General features: G+C 42.6%; 1 protein-coding gene across 1 annotated transcript; it reads left to right on the top strand.

Moving 5' to 3' along the window:
- The first annotated feature begins 347 nt into the window (after positions 1-347).
- Positions 348-14,754, top strand: brwd3 (bromodomain and WD repeat domain containing 3). The gene is made up of 40 exons (XM_015961034.3): positions 348-514; positions 656-714; positions 807-836; positions 1,018-1,077; positions 2,118-2,268; positions 2,358-2,456; positions 4,485-4,645; positions 4,757-4,978; positions 5,118-5,218; positions 5,318-5,388; positions 7,072-7,172; positions 7,253-7,293; positions 7,371-7,475; positions 7,561-7,711; positions 7,794-7,928; positions 8,013-8,141; positions 8,271-8,496; positions 8,604-8,744; positions 8,825-9,002; positions 9,148-9,241; positions 9,324-9,491; positions 9,566-9,639; positions 9,719-9,923; positions 10,027-10,137; positions 10,220-10,327; positions 10,758-10,882; positions 10,984-11,066; positions 11,150-11,261; positions 11,373-11,434; positions 11,558-11,713; positions 11,786-11,906; positions 11,988-12,113; positions 12,201-12,276; positions 12,366-12,416; positions 12,501-12,644; positions 12,759-12,911; positions 12,996-13,165; positions 13,392-13,453; positions 13,545-13,679; positions 13,764-14,754. The coding sequence occupies exons 1-40, from the start codon at positions 481-483 to the stop codon at positions 14,558-14,560; spliced, it is 5,328 nt and encodes a 1,775-aa protein (XP_015816520.3). The 5' UTR covers positions 348-480; the 3' UTR covers positions 14,561-14,754.
- Positions 14,755-16,234: the final 1,480 nt, after the last annotated feature.

Genomic DNA, 16,234 nt, shown 5'->3' with positions numbered 1-16,234 from the left:
ATAATAATAGGAGTAGTTTAAAGCTTCTGCACAACTAACTAACAAAAAGCATGTGGTTTTAAATAATCTCCATTGATGTTTTATCATTTTTAATCAAATGTGTGCAGCATGTGAACTTGTTTGACATATTTATTCATTCTTTTTTTAACCCTCTGGAGGCAGGCGTTGCATATTTGCAACAGTTAAAACCTACCTACCTGGTTACTCCACATACGTGTTTCATGAGCATTTTTTTACTGAGAAGTACCCCTGAAGGACTTAGGTGTTCATCCTTTTATCACAACTTATTTAGAGCCTGAGAGGGTTAAACATAAACATAAATGACCACTAGAGGGCGCTAAACAAAGCACCGAGTTCTCTGAGAACGACTAGGGAAAGGAGGAGGCCATTCACTAGCCTGTTAGCTTCTGTTAGCTCGCTGGCGGCTAACGAGCAAGCTAAAACACCAGTTTGGCTTCATGTCGTCTGTCCTATCAAGAGATGGCGAGAGAACAGTATTCACAAACCGAAGCTGGTGAGTAATGAGTATCCTTATTATAAGTGACATGACATTTTAAGTTAAACAATTTGTATTTCTATGTTCAGCCCGTTAATAGCTACTATTAGCACGTCTCAATAATATTAGCAAGCTAATAACAACTTATTTACTTTTCAGAACTTTATTACCTCATTGCCCGATTTCTTCAGTCTGGACCTTGTAAAAAAGCTGCACAGGTAGCATATTACCGTTGTATTAGTTATTTATATTTCTAAATTAGCTGATGTTAGCCTCCGGTGCTAACAGTGTGTGTGTGTCTGTTGTTAAGATTCTGATTGAGGAGCTGGAAGAGTATGAGGTAAGTTCAATTTCTGTGTTTCTCATGTGTGGTCTCCGTTATACTGCCTATCACAGTGTTTGTGCCTGAAGGTAAACTTTGATATTTTTAACATGAGAAAATTTAATTCAGCGCTTTCTTTTGTCGTGGCGAAGCTGTTAGCTTTATGTTATCTTAGTTAATTGGTTGTTTTTAAATTTAGTTGATACCGCAACGATGGAGTTGGGACGGGGAGAAATACAAACGGACCTTTCAAGACTGGGTGAGTGTCAGGAGCGACAATTATTATCACTTTAATCGAATCAGTAATTTTTATTAACTTGTTCGGTTTTTGTGGCCCATCGGATGTCAGCTTGTTTAAATACGTTTAAAACAAATGTGAATAAATGTATTTGTGTTGGTGACAATATAGTAGATATTTATAATATGAGCCTATTGATAAATAACTAAATAAGCTACGCTATTGTGTAGGCTAGCGGGCTGGTACGCAATAGAGAGAGGCAGGCTGTGATTGGCTCAACCGGATTCAGCGAGCTGTCCATCATCTTTTTCAGCCAATCATATCAAATATGCGTCTGCAATGAAACCGGAAGACTCTTAACAAACGCTTTTGATTTGCTGCTGTTTTTCTTAGTCCCACCTCTTTCATTCTACTGAAGATGATAGATAGATAGATAGATAGATAGATAGATAGATAGATAGATAGATAGATAGATAGATAGATAGATAGATAGATAGATAGATAGATAGATAGATAGATAGATAGATAGATAGATAGATAGATAGATAGATAATTTTGTAGTAAAAATATCTACATGAAACACAATGCACCTTGTTTATTTTGAGTAAAAGTGTTTTTGGGTAGAAGACAATAGTGAATGCAATTCCTTAAAATGTTGGTAATGTTGTAATTATGCAAATATGTTATTTTCATTTGAAAGGAGCTTTTATTACTAGTGTAAGTGATCATATTATAACTCTCCTATGAGTGACATTTACATTTATTTTGTTTTGGTTAAATAATTTTGTGAATTGTTTGAATTTATTGAAACTGGTCAATTTTTCTGATTATCTGAAGAAAACCAACAGCATAATTAATAACAAATTAGTGTTTTCATGTTCAGCCTGCATTTTAAACACATAGTGACCAATCGTTTTCAAAAATAATGAGAAAAATGGTTTCTCAATGAAGGACCTCATCCTAGTTGCCATGTCATTTGATTTGCTCATATGTTGGTGTTTTTCAGTTAATTATTGCATTATTTATTGGGAGTCCTTTGTGATGATTCTTGTTGTATTCAGGTGATTTTGAATCAGCACATTCCTGCGGACTATCTGCTTCTGGTTTGTCAGCGGATTGGTCCGCTCATAGAAAAGGAGATCCCACCCAGCGTTCCTGGAGTCCAAACGCTGCTGGGTCTGGGAAGACAGTCGCTGCTTCGCACCTCTAAAAGTGAGCATTGGGCCATATGTGTTTTATTCATTGACCTAACAACACTACTACAGTGGAAATAATTATTTTATCTTGTCTATGTGATTTAGGTTGCACTTACAAAGTTTGCAGTGGCTCAGCTGTTGTTGCACTCCACCGAGGACGCCCACCTGAACCTCCTGTCAGTCATGGAAGTGGTCCTAATGTTGGTATGTGAAACTTGCATTTAGGGATGTCCTGATACAACTTTTTAAACTTCCGATATGCCAATATTGCAGCCTTCAGTATTGACCGATATCAATCTAATATGATATCAGCACAAATCACACATACTTTTACCTATTTCATAGTGTGGAATGTATAAAAGGCTTCATCAAGTGACATTACTCAAACAGAAAACAAAAGCCAGCAACAATAAGTATAAAAAAACTGACCAATTTTTTATTAACCTTTAGTTGCATAAATGTGAACAGCTGAGGACATAAGGAAAGAACACAATATTGTTCACTGACCAACTGCTACAAGTTGAGTGTCTAAAGTTTCAATTTCACACACTGCGAAAATCCTCATGCAATGTTTAGTGATCCTGCTTCAAATGCACAATGAGGTTGGACGTATTAATCTTCCCTGGTTCTGTTTCACCACGGGAAACTTGTGCATGACAAGTGTTGCACTGAGCCAAACTGTCTTTTTGGGACTTTAACGAAAAATACAGCCACATAGCCGACATTGATTCTGATCACGTGGACTTTGCATGCTGGATCTGGGCGCTGCTGGATAGAATTGCTGGAATGGAATTTAAAGCGGAACATTCTGCTAATATCGGAGATTTTTGATTAAGTCCGATATAATCAGATACAGTGTTTTTGGGCCGATATCAATATCGGCACAGGACATCCCTACTAGGGCCTGCACGACTTTATTTTTTTTAAAGTCGACAGTCAAGTATTGAAAGTCGAGTCGACTTCGACTAGTCGTTGATGACGTCATACGCCGGAAGCGGAGGGGGGGGGGGGTCGGTTGGTAGGTTCGCTGGAGTTTTTGACAATTAAAATTGCGCCCACATTTTCTAAGTTAACACATCTCTTTTAACAACGGTACTTTCTGCTTCCTACTTCAGTCCTCTCCCCCCCTCCCCCTGCGCAGCGGCCGCAAACTCACTGATGTGCCTGCAGCCTCTCAGAGTTCCTGCTGCTCTAAACATTAAAATAATTATTTCATTTTCTGTTCCTCACTTCTGATTACCTTCAGTGGTGTCTGTTTGTTGCAACCAGCAGGTACAAAAGCAAACTTGTTTTTATTTGACTATTTTTCTGTCCTGTCTGTTTATTATCTTCCTGCATCTCCTCTCAATCCTAAAGAAAAACTGCTACCTGGGTTCATATATATTCACCTTATGAGTTACCTTTGAACTGCAGTTCTAAAAGATCTACCGACCGCAAAAACAGCGGAGTGCCGCTGCTCGCCGGCCGACTACAACGGGACCGTTTTTGCTGCGGAGTTCATGCCGGAGCGGAGCGGAGTGGAGATAGTGGAATCTTGGGGGTGCGTCACCGGAGGACAACAGCTGAAGAGCCTCGCTCCGCAGCAGCGAAACACATCAGGCACAAATAACAGACAGAAAACATGAAATGAAATGAGCCGACGTGAACAATCGCGTGTTTAATTTGTTTTTGAGGTGGTGACATCAGCTGATTTGGCGGTGCTTAGGACGCAATGTCTGGAGCGCACGTCAATGATCAGAGCGTTGCATGCGCAAACTGGTTAAGATTAGGATGGGGGTGAGGGGAAGGTTAAATTGCAAGAGGGAAAAGGTCACAGTTTGGTTAAAAGTCCGTTTTACCGCCGGTGTCAGTACCGCACAGCGCGTCGCCTCCGCCTCGATCCAGACACGCAGGGGCTCATCACCTGCTGTCTTTTCCGAGGACTGCATCTTGTCAGTCATTATCACGTGACAGCGACTAGTTGATGACAGGCATAAAAAGTCACTACAGAGCCGTGTAGTCGACTAGTCGACTATTTCGTACAACCCCTAATCCCTACTTGTTGTGTTGCCACTTTAAAGAGATAGTACTTAGTTGTTTGACTGTATAAAACATGAAAATCTTGAAGTCCATTCCAGGGCAATAGTTTACTAACCAGAGCTGACAGAGAGAGCACTATTTTATGAAAATAAAAAATCATTTTGTTGTTCTCTCTGCCAGTCTCTTAATTACTGCCATGTGTTTTATATCTAGTGCCCATCATGGGCGCTCGCCAGGCCACAGGTACGTCTCGATTTGGCCAGACCCTTCCGTCGTCCTCCTACCAACAGATGAAGATACACAAACGCATCCTTGGTCACCTTTCTTCGGTCTACTGTGTAGCTTTTGACCGCACGGGTCGACGCATATTCACAGTGAGTAATGCTGTTTTTTTAGGAGGTTTTAGAATCATTATTTTGCTAACAGTGCTTGTACAGGTTCTGTTGATACATCCAGCTGCAACAATCTCATTTTTGTTTTTTAAGGGTTCGGATGATTGTCTGGTGAAAATCTGGGCCACAGATGATGGACGGCTCCTGGCAACACTCCGCGGCCACTCAGCGGAGATCTGTGACATTACTGTGAACTATGAGAATAGTCTCATTGCTTCAGCCAGCTGTGACAAAGTCATCAGAGTGTGGTGCCTGCGCACGTGTGCACCCGTCGCTGTTCTACAGGCCCATGCCTCCTCCATAACATCCATACAGGTGAAGGATTTTGAAAAAGAAAAGCAAGTTTTACCTTCGTTTTTGCTCTTATAAATGGATTTTGGCCTTATCAAAGAATATTTTAGTGTGTTCACAAATTTTGGATTTTAAAAATAAATTCTCGTTTTGTTTTTCCCAGTTCTGTCCTGTAGCCAAAGGCACAACACGATACCTTGCCTCTACAGGTGCAGATGGCATGGTGTGCTTCTGGAGGTGGCACTCCCTCAGTTTGAAATTCAAGTATGTATTTAAGCATCTATGTAACTGTGTTAGCTTCCAAGTTTTTCAGTTTGACAACAATAGCCACCGCTTATGTATTTGTCTTTTTTTATAATTCAGTGATCAACCGGTCAAGTTTGTTGAGCGGTCACGCCCCGGAGTTCAAGTCTCCACGTCCTCCTTCAGCAGTGGTAAGCTTTTTTTTAGATCAGATGGAGCCAGTCAGCAACAGTGTTACTTCATGTTGTCACTGGTGGACTTTTTCCACCAAACAGGACTGGTGACAGAATTGGTTCTTAAAAAAAAGAGAAGTTAAAAACTGGTTTGGTTTTCCAAAACCAGAGCCACATCAGAGCTACTTAATTACATCTCTTTCAGTAAATCTCTTACAGTAAATGTTTGATCTTTTTGTTGTTTTCTGACTTTTTATAGAGGATCTCAGTGCAGACAGACAGTTTACAGGGCTTGTCTCATTGTGTCTGCAAACTGATGTCTAAATATCATCAGTTTGTCCTATAAATAATGTTTTAAACAATAGTTTGTGAACTTGCTGTATTGATCTGTCATAGGTATTTGTTAAAGACATAATGTGTAGTTTTTAACCTTTAATCTCTGGAAATATTCATTGAAATGTTCTTGGAAATTAACTAAATGATGCCCAGTTCTTGAAAAATATTGGCGGCTTTGTAACGTATAACCATAAAATCAGGTCTAAAATACATGGGAGCGGGTCGAAGTCTCAGGGTGACGCCATGTTTCCTTTTACGGGACTCCGTGAGGACAAAATACGTTTACTGATTTGTAACAAGCGGTTATAAAATGTTCACCATTCATAAACGTTGGGTGTTTCTCAATGTCAAGGAACCTTGCCTTGATGTCTTGGCCCCGCCCCGGTTGCCTAGGAGATACGTCATCAGGAGCCGCCAAGATGTGTTCCAATCGGTTCCAATGTTCATGTTCTACCGAGGCGTGTGTTCTCTGTTTGTTAGCCGTTTAGCTAGCTGAGCAAGGACACCCGGGAGGTGTCTTGTAGCCTAGCCTTGGTCAAAAATTACCCACAATACACCGCAGTATTTTCAAAAAGATGGCGGATCAGAAGCCGGCAGCTACTTCGGGGACAGTTTTCAAGTTTAAAAGTAAGTCAACTAATTTCAAATGTTTTTTTTAGATCCCAAGAAGTTATCTATGGTTGGTTAGTTGCTTAGTAGTTGCAGCTTGCGGGTAGTAACTCACTTATATTTTTAATAAACATTTACACAATTTAAAAAGTAAAAGCCTCGTTTTATATTTATATTGAAACTAATACATATAAAATATAACGTTATCTCCTGCGTCACGTGACGTTACGTGACCACTGTGGAAGCCGCGGCCACGTGATGCAAGCCTGTTCCATTTAACCGTTTTCTTTGACCAAGGAAGGACAGTGTCCTTGCTAGCAAGGCGCCTGGCCTCGCAAAACATCGCCTTGTAAGGCAAGGCGCCTTGACATTGATAAACAGCCGTTGTTTTACACATTTACCTCTTCACTCGTTGACAGTGATGAAAGAGAGTCTGATGTGCTTGTTGTTTTGCTGAAGGTTGAACGGTGTCATTTTTTTTTTTTACCCTAATGGTCATCCGTTTTTAAGGTCTTACTCAAGCACAAAAATACTACTTGCTCGCAATGATTTAGGTATGTACTGCCCCCTATCGGCAGGGAAAACACACACTGCCACTTAAAGTGTGTAAAGCAGACAGTGACTAATTTTATCAGACAAAAATAAACTTTTTGTCAAATAAAACTAGAATATAAATGATGATGAAATGTTATGAAGTATATGATGCTTTAATGTGTTATGTCAGCTACGTGTTCATTGATTTTACTGCGATAACAGGTGGTATGTTTATGACTACTGGTGGCACGGATCACATGATTAGAGTCTACTACCTCGGCGCTGAAACTCCGATGAAGGTCTCCGAGTTGGACGCTCACACTGTAAGAAACAAACACAATGGCACCATCATGATTTGGAGTTTGAAAGTTCAGTCATTTTCTTTCCTTGTTTGACTTTTTAGGACAAAGTTGTGGTTGTCCAGTTTAGCAACAACAGTGACAGGTGAGCGCAGACACTGGCTTAATGGATTTTAGCGTTGTTTACAAGCCTCTGATGATTTAATGTTGTTGTTTTTCCAGCCTGAGGTTTGTGAGTGGCAGCCGAGACGGAATAGCAAAGATCTGGCATTACCAGCAACAAGAGTGGAAGAGCGTTATTTTAGACATGACTACGAGGCTTCCCGGGTAAGAGAGCAAACTACAGTTTACGACACACTCCCAGTTATCCAACACGTTTAGCTGTAAGGGTTTAATGTTCTGTTTGTGCTAGGAGTTCTATCACTAATGGGGATGATAAAGTCAAGCTGGTGGTGACCATGGTAGCGTGGGATCGCACCGACAGCACCGTCATCACAGCTGTGTCAAACTACCTGCTCAAAGTGTGGCGCGCAACATCTGGACAGCTGTTGCATGTTTTGTCTGTGAGTGACTGAAACAGACTTGTTCCTGTGTTGTGAAAAGAATACCAGTCAAAGCTGTAAATGTGTGTGCCCTCTGATTAAGGGACATGATGATGAGGTGTTTGTGCTGGAGACCCACCCCTTCGACCCCCGCATCATGATGTCTGCTGGGCATGATGGCAACATTTACATTTGGGACCTGAGCAAAGGAGTCAAGATCCGCAATTTCTTCAACATGGTAACTGATCAGCAGAGAGAATCAAACATCACTAGTCGTGTTTTTTATATTAGTGTTGGTTTAATGATGAAATCCTGTTTCCAGATTGAAGGCCAGGGCCACGGTGCTATTTTTGACTGCAAGTTCTCAGCTGATGGGCAGCATTTTGCCTGCACCGACTCACATGGACATTTACTTGTTTTTGGCTTTGGCTGCAGCAAAGCCTACGAAAAGGTAACAAAGGACTTCCTCATAAAACATAAGCATTTCCCTGTTTTTGTAAGGAGTCGTGCAAAATAAATTTGCATTGGAATTTAAACGGACTTTATTTAATCACAACAAACAATATTGATTCTTTTATAGATTCCTGACCAGATGTTTTTCCACACGGACTACCGACCTCTCATCCGTGACTCTAACAACTACGTCCTGGATGAGCAGACACAGCAGGCCCCCCACCTCATGCCCCCGCCCTTCCTCGTGGATGTTGATGGGAATCCCCATCCTCCTCACTACCAGCGTTTGGTTCCAGGGAGAGAGAACTGCAAGGAGGACCAGCTGATACCTCAGCTGGGATACATAGCTAACAGTAAAAAGCCCAGTTTTCGTCATACAGAGGATTCTGAATGAGTTTGTCGCTGTAATGTAGGAAGTCTGACTGACAGAGACTCACATCCTGCTTCTTTTCTTGCTTAGGTGATGGAGAGTTGGTTGAGCAGGTACTTGGCCAACAAACAGCAGAAAATGGCGAAAGCCTGTTGGACAATCTCATCAGGCAGCTACAGACTGAGCAGGATGAACGGCAGAATCCAGAGCAGCCTCCTGAGGAGGCACAAGGTTTGTTTCTCTGTTTATGTAGACACACAAAGTACCCATGTTTCACACAAAACCTGCTCATGTAATCTTTTTCTCATCAGCTGCTGAAGAAGAGGTGGTGCCCTCATCTCCGGCTGCTGAACCTCGCAGGAGCGGGCAGGTGGGCGGGGTGTGGCAGATGCAGCACAATTCTCTACGTAGTCAAGTGGCCACAGAGAGAGACCTGCTGGCCTGGAGCCGCAGAGTGGTGGTAAATGAGGTCCCACAAGGGACGTTCAGGTGAGCTGGATGGAGGGAATTATCACTTTTAAGAGATTACATAAAAGCAGTAAAGATTTACGCACATGGATCTGCCTAATTTAAGAATACAAGGCCATTGGTTTACTATCAGGTATTGTTTTCATTGTGATTCTTTTCTTTGAAGAGTTTTGGAAGAATCCAGACAAGCCAAAGGTGACATGGAGTGTTCTCTTTACAACATGGAGAGGAGGAGGAAACCTCTGACCTGCACACCCAAGGTACACTGTTTCAGTCTCACACACAGGATGAGCTCCAAACATCTGCTTTATTCTAACACCACCCATCTTCGACTCTGCATAGAGCGACCCTCTTGCATCTCGCCTGCGTTCCCTGCGGCCCACCAAGAAAAAGCAGCAGCGCCACGCCTATCAGACTCGATCAGCGCAAGTCCGCCGACCCGCAACGAGGAGTCGACATCCAAGCAACAGGCGTAACTCGGAGAGCCAGAACGACTCGGACAGCGGAGATGTAAGTTTCACCAGAAACCAGATGTTGCTGTTAACTGAGATTCACAGTAAAAACGTTTAACTTTATGTGGACAGGCAGCAGAACAGATGGAACAGTCTAATGCCTCATCTGAAGAAGAAGCTCAGTGGCAAAGTGAAAGCAGCTCCAGGTTAATATGTCTAAACTATTATTGATTACCTAATATTCTCCTTCTCACCTGCCTAACATCGTCTACCTTTGACTCGCAGTGACTCGTCCAGTGAATATTCCGATTGGACTGCAGACGCCGGGATCAACCTGCAGCCACCAAAGCGACCAACCAGGAGACCCGTACAGCCTGCAGGTTACAGCAGCTCTGAGGAGGAGGAGGAGGAGGAGGGTGGTGATGACAAAAAAGAGGCGAAGAAGAGAGAAAATGAGAAGAAGAAGAAAAAGCCAAAAGAGACCAAACAGGTAAGACTGCTACATGCAGTCTTAACTGTACTTTTATAAAAAATCATTAGTTTTTAGTACTTTATTTGCTGTATCATGATCACACATTACTGTGTTAACTTAGAAACCCACATCTTCTCTGGATGGACTCAACGCCGAGGAGTGGATGCCGCCGTCATGGATAATGGAGACCATCCCACGCCGATCTCCTTTTGTGCCCCAGATGGGAGACGAGGTAAGAAACCGTACCTCTGATGATACTAAGGAGCAAATACACGGTAACATAAACACAATTAAACTCTTGTTCTGCTGTCCAGCTCATCTACTTTAAACAAGGCCATCAGGCGTACGTGAGGGCTGTCCGAAGAGCCAAGGCTTACAGCATCAACCCTCAAAAGCAGCCGTGGAACAGACTCAACCTCAGGGTGAAGAAAAGCATCCTCATCCACAATCCATTAGAATTATTTGTCCAGTCGATCCAGTTTATTTATTCAGTAATCAATTAATCTTGTGTACGAACAACCTGTGATTGTTAGTTACCAAAAATATTTAACGCAAAATCTACATTTAGAAAATATAATGCTGTTATTTGCCACAAACTGTTACAGATGAGCTCATAAAGGAAAGCCTTGGTCATTCTGAAGTGTGCTTTTGTGGTAAAGTTATTTAAAAATACAGTTTTACTCTTTAATAGCTTTCTTCTGGGAAATTTGGGAGATACTTCCATCTTTGCTGCACTTTAACTAGCGGTTAGCTCATCAGTTTCCAAAGTGAAGCCATTCAGGCTGTAAACAATTCAAAATTTGCTGGAAGAAAACATGAATTCTTATTGATCATTCTCTTCTCCCTCCTCAGGACCAGGAATCGGTGAAAGTGGTTGGAATTAAATATGAAGTGGGACCGCCCACCCTCTGCTGCCTAAAGCTGGCCTTTTTGGACCCAGTCTCAGGGAAAATGACCAACGAGTCTTTCTCCTTAAAGTGAGTGTTTATATTTAATCTGTACATAATAATACATCATGCAGTGTCTATAATTAAAATAAAAGTGCATTTCACCACATTTTCTATCCCAAACTCCCAAGGTATCATGACATGCCCGATGTCATCGACTTTCTGGTTCTGCAGCAATTTTACAACGAGGCCAAAGAGCAAAACTGGCAGCCAGGTTTGTCGTTACTCAGCGGTCCTTTTAAATAACATGCTACTTGTTGTGGATCTTCCTTTGCTAATGTTTGATCCTTTCTGCAGGTATGAGGTTTCGCAGCATTATTGATGACGCCTGGTGGTTTGGATCTGTGGAGGATCAGGAGCCACTGCAGCCTGAGTATCCAGACAGCCTGTTTCAGTGCTACTCCGTGAAGTACGTCCACACACAGCTGCCTCTCTGCTCCAATAACAGGTTCCTGTTTGCTTTTTAAGCGTGAAATTATGTTGAGGCTAATTAGGATGTGCATTTTGGATTTTGTATCAGGTGGGATAATGGCGAGCGGGAGAGAATGAGTCCCTGGGACATGGAGCCAATTCCAGAGGAAGGTCGGTGATCCCCTTACACCAGCGGCTCCCGTGATCATGTTGTTACTCTGTTGTTGGCCATTAAAAATATATGTTTTTTAGCACAAAACAAATTTATGCTTTGCTGATTTTGTGATCCATCAGCTGCCCTGCCAGAACAAGTCGGCGACGGAGTTGAGGTGTTCGAGGACGAGCTCCAAGCTCAGCTCTACAGACCTCAGGAAGGAGAGTGGGGTGCTCACACACAAGAGGAAGAATGTCAAAGAGTCGTCTGTGGCATCGATCAGCTTCTCACACTAGGTAGGCTCCTACAGCTCCAGCAGAGGTCTGTTAATGTTTGTGGTGTCTGATTGTTCCTGCGTTTGTTCCCAGATGTTGCCAAGGCGTTTGCATCACCAGTAAACCTACAACAGTACCCGCTGTACTGTACTGTGGTGGCTTACCCCACCGACCTCAGCACCGTCCGCAGACGTCTGGAGAACCACTTTTACAGGTGGAGCAACACTCAGGAGTTCACACTGTAAGTCCTGATGTACCGCTGCTGGTTTTCTAAGCTGGTGTCTTTTTCTTGCAGGAGGATCTCTGCTTTAATGTGGGAGGTGCGGTACATTGAGCACAATGCTCGTACTTTCAATGAACCCCAAAGCCCGATTGTAGCAGCTGCCAAGGTGGTCACTGATGTTCTTCTCCACTATATTGGGTAAGACCAAGCTGAGTGTGTTTTTATAATCACTGATACTTCACTACCAGGCACATATTTGACTTCTTGGCTCACTGTTTCTTTCAGAGACCAGAGCTGCACAGACATCCTGGACTTGTATCAAAGACTGAAATCAGAGATCAGCAGTGGAGAAGAAGTTGAGGTCAGATGTGTAACGTGTCAAGTTTACAAAGGTTTGATTATCTATTTTAGACTGTTTTTGCATTAGAGTATGTTTATGTTCCTCTGCAGGTTGACTTAGATGTGGACTTTGACACTCCGGGGACATCTTCAGGACACCGGGTAAAAAAACAAAAGAGACAGCGCATGGTGATATTTAACATATGCTGGTTCGTTCATGGTGAATTTTAATTTCCTTTTTTCCAGGGAGCCAACCCAAAATCCAAAACCCGAGGCGTTTCTATGGATGCAAAAGCATGGCGGGGTCAATGCCGGGAGCTGCTGCGTCGAATGTTCTCCTCAACAGACTCCGCCCCATTCAGACAGCCGGTGGATCTCTTCGAGTATCCAGTAAAGCCATCTGAAACAACCAGTATTCAATTAAAAGGGATTTGCCTACTGGAATATATCAAATCAAAAAGTCAACATTTCTGGTTTTGTTTTGTTTTTTGTTTTTTTGCTCAGGATTATCGAGACATCATCGACACGCCCATGGATCTGGGCACGGTGTCGGAGACCCTTGTGGCTGGGAATTACGAAAATCCCATGGAGTTTGCCAAAGATGTCCGCCTCATTTTCAGCAACTCTAAAGCTTACACTCCTAACAAGAAATCACAGGTGAACGTTGTTTTCCTGAGCTGAAAAATACACTTAAGTCTGATAAAATAGTCGTGTTTTAATTAAGATCTCCTGTTTCTTTAGATCTTTTCCATGACCCTCAGCTTGTCGGCCTTCTTTGAAAAACACATCATCTCCATCATCTCCGACTACAAGTCTGCCGTTCAGAACGAGCGTCGGAATCGCCAGAGACTTTCTTACAGGAGCAGATTGCACAATGGGGGCAGCTCCCCACCTAAGGATTCGTCACTCGGGTACTGAGCATCATTAGAAACACACAAACACAGTTTTTATCCTCGTGTATGAAGGATTCAGCTAAACTGAACTGCTTCAGAAATATTGATTTCTTCTTTATTATAATCTAAATATGTTTCTAAACTATGTGAGTTATCGGCTGCTAACTGTTGCAGTTGCCTCCGTGTTTACTTGCTGTAAAATAATATAAAATGTTCCAATTTTTCTCTTCTTTTTCATGTCCAGTCCTAAAGGGAAGCACAAATCAGGGAAGGGAAAGTCCCAGACCTCAAAGAGGCCTTCTCAGGGTATGATTGCATTTGCGTGCCTTTTTGTGGTTTGTGTCTTATACTTTTTAATTAAGTAATTAAATATGAGTAATTTGTCTTGTTTCTTCAGCTCAGCAAAGCAGTGATGTAGCAGAGGAAGCGGAAACCCCACCTTCCTCCTCAAGTTCAGAGGCAGCCATAGAGGAGATCAATGAAGGGTCTCACCGGGCGACCCGCAGCCTTGCAACCCCTGTGAAGAAATCAGGTATCATGAGCAGCATAATCTGGATTATTCCAGGTCAGTTTTACGTTACGGTACAGATTTAACCCGCCTTGTGTTTTGCATCAGGGCACCGGCGTAACTTGCATCTTAACATCGGCTCCAAGCAGCATCATGAGGAAGAATCACCGCAGTCTGATGACGACGATGAGAAAGCTTCTGGTTCCAACAGCTCCTCGTCGGAGTCCTCATCTTCATCATCGAGTTCTTCTTCCTCTTCATCTGACAGTGAGAGCAGCCCTGATTCTGAGGCAGAGGAGTACGTGGAGGGAGGAGACCACGACTACAGCAAAGCCCCCTGCCTAACGCTGCGCCTCTCAGCCAAAGGAAACGTGTTCACCTCTGTGAAGAGGAAACTCAAGGGAGGTCCAGATATGACACAGGGACCCAAACGGGCTCGGGTGCAGCTGCCAGAGCAGGAGGAGGAGGAGGAGGAAGAGGAAGAGGAGGAGGAAGATGAAGATGCAGATGCAGAGGAGGAGGATGAAGAGGAGGAGGGAGAGGAGGAAGAAGAGAAGGAGCAGCCACAACAGATTCATGTAAGACATGTGCAGGAAGAAGGAGAGGATGATGATGACGATGAAGAGGAGCCTGAGGAGGAGGAGCCTGAGGAAGAAGAAGAGGAGGAAATCATGGAGGTACGGAGAAGACCAGCATCAAACTGTCCTAAAGGGAATCGGTGCAGACCTGGTCGGGTCAACACACGGAACCAGGGCCGCAGGACAGTCACGTACCAAGACGAGTCTGAGGACGACGGCCACGGGTCAAAGGACGACCCCCTAAACCTGGGCAGGTCCCGATCCGGTCGAGTTCGCCGTATGACGGAGAAGGCCCGGGTCAGCCACCTCATGGGCTGGAGTCACTGACACATCGCTCCTTTTCAGCCCTCAAACATAAACTCTAACCAGAGAGAAACATCAGGGATTTTTTTGTGTACAAGTGTAAATATAAAATCTAAATATATGTTTTTCTCTGTCTGAGATTGCTAACAAACCTCATACTGATCGCTGGTGCTCGTTAACTGTTGCCACGGATCGTCCTCGTCTGTTGAACAGAGCTGCTGCTGTCCCACTCAGACCCTCTGGACTAACTCACCTCAGCCTTACTGGAACCACGCTGACCCAGAACTGCTCCTCCTCCTCCTCCTCCTCCTCGGTTCTTTACCGTACAACACTACATACTTCATCCCTCCCTCGACTTTTCTGACTAGTCACCAAAGAAGGATGCCAAACACATGGTGGTCACATTGTCGACTTAAATCATCAATAATTCAGCGAGACTTCAAATGGTCAGCATCAGCAACCTGGTGAATAATCACCTCTGGTATCTGATGTCAGCCCATCTTCGAGGCTGTTGTTTAGCCTCGCTACAGCAGCTGACGTTAGCTTTTAGAGCTCACATGTGGTGGGGTCTGGTGATTAGCAATACTTGAAGGACTTCAGTAAAGTAAACCATAATTATATTATTTTTGACACTTTTGGACGATGAATGTTTGTTTTCCGGGCTCTCTTTTTCTGAGCATCATATTTTGGATAATTTTCTATTACAACTGGGTGCTTTTTTTTTATTATCTTTTTCTAAATTAAGAGCTTTTTTGTTTTTGGGTGAAAAACCACTGCATCCTCGTGGTGTTGGTACTCTAACCTGCTCCTTTTTACAGTTGCTCCTCCTCCTCGCTGTGTTCACCTAAAACTCTTCCACTTGATAATATTTATTACTTTTTTCTAGTGTGAGATTTTTGTTTAAGTGTGTGTCAGTGGTGATGAGGAAATATATTTGCACATTTATCTCCTCCACACGGCAGCTGATTAATAAATATGGAGATGTGAGATGAAACCTCATGCTTTTTACTTTTAAACATGCTAGCAAACTTTTAGGTTTTTTTTTATTTTCTATTTTGCTGTTTGAGCCGTTTTTGTTTGTTTTCTGCGTATTTGAGGGGAAAAATGGCACATTTTATTTTCTCTGTGTTTTAAACCATTGAGGGACTGATGTGTTTCTAACATTGAGTAGATCAGATACCATCTGATATATATAAATATACACACATATGTGTTTCATGTGCCATCAGAATTAAACACTCTTTTCTTTTTTTTTTCTTCTGGTGTTTACATGAAATCTTGTGCTGTCAAAACTTTTCTGGTCTGAAGATGACCAGAAAAGATGCCTCGTATTTTTTTTTTCAACACCAGGCGATTGATTCCAAAAGCACCTTTTTGTCCCCTTGCATAAGAGACTTTTTAAACCTTTTTTTACAGTATTGTTTTAATCAAGTTCTTAGAAATGAAACACACATTGGTGTCACTCGTAGGGTGTTTTCTAGCTGCATTAACTGGTGTTTTGGGATTATTGTGACTTGAGTGCAAGATGACTTTTTTTTTAGTCTTATTTTCATAAGGTATGGGTTCAGATGAGATGAGGGAAAATACAGTCTGACATAGGTGGACAAGTCGTTTTTATATGAAATGTTTCGATTGTATGTTCCATTTTTTAAAATAAAAAATAGAATTTCATTTTAAAACATCTGCATTTGAATTTGT

The sequence above is a fragment of the Nothobranchius furzeri genome, chromosome 10 (genome assembly GCF_043380555.1).
Source record: "Nothobranchius furzeri strain GRZ-AD chromosome 10, NfurGRZ-RIMD1, whole genome shotgun sequence".
In the NCBI taxonomy this organism is placed as follows: Eukaryota; Metazoa; Chordata; class Actinopteri; order Cyprinodontiformes; family Nothobranchiidae; genus Nothobranchius; species Nothobranchius furzeri.
The sequence above is the reverse complement of the archived record's forward strand: the minus strand, read 5'-3'. Positions and strand labels throughout refer to the sequence as shown.

Coding starts and splice junctions, on each gene's coding strand:
- brwd3 (XM_015961034.3), top strand. CDS start 481: ATGGCGAGAGAACAGTATTCACAAACCGAAGCTG. Junction 2,457..4,484: donor TGGAAGTGGTCCTAATGTTG/GTATGTGAAACT, acceptor TTTTATATCTAG/TGCCCATCATGGGCGCTCGC. Junction 9,492..9,565: donor ACGACTCGGACAGCGGAGAT/GTAAGTTTCACC, acceptor TTATGTGGACAG/GCAGCAGAACAGATGGAACA.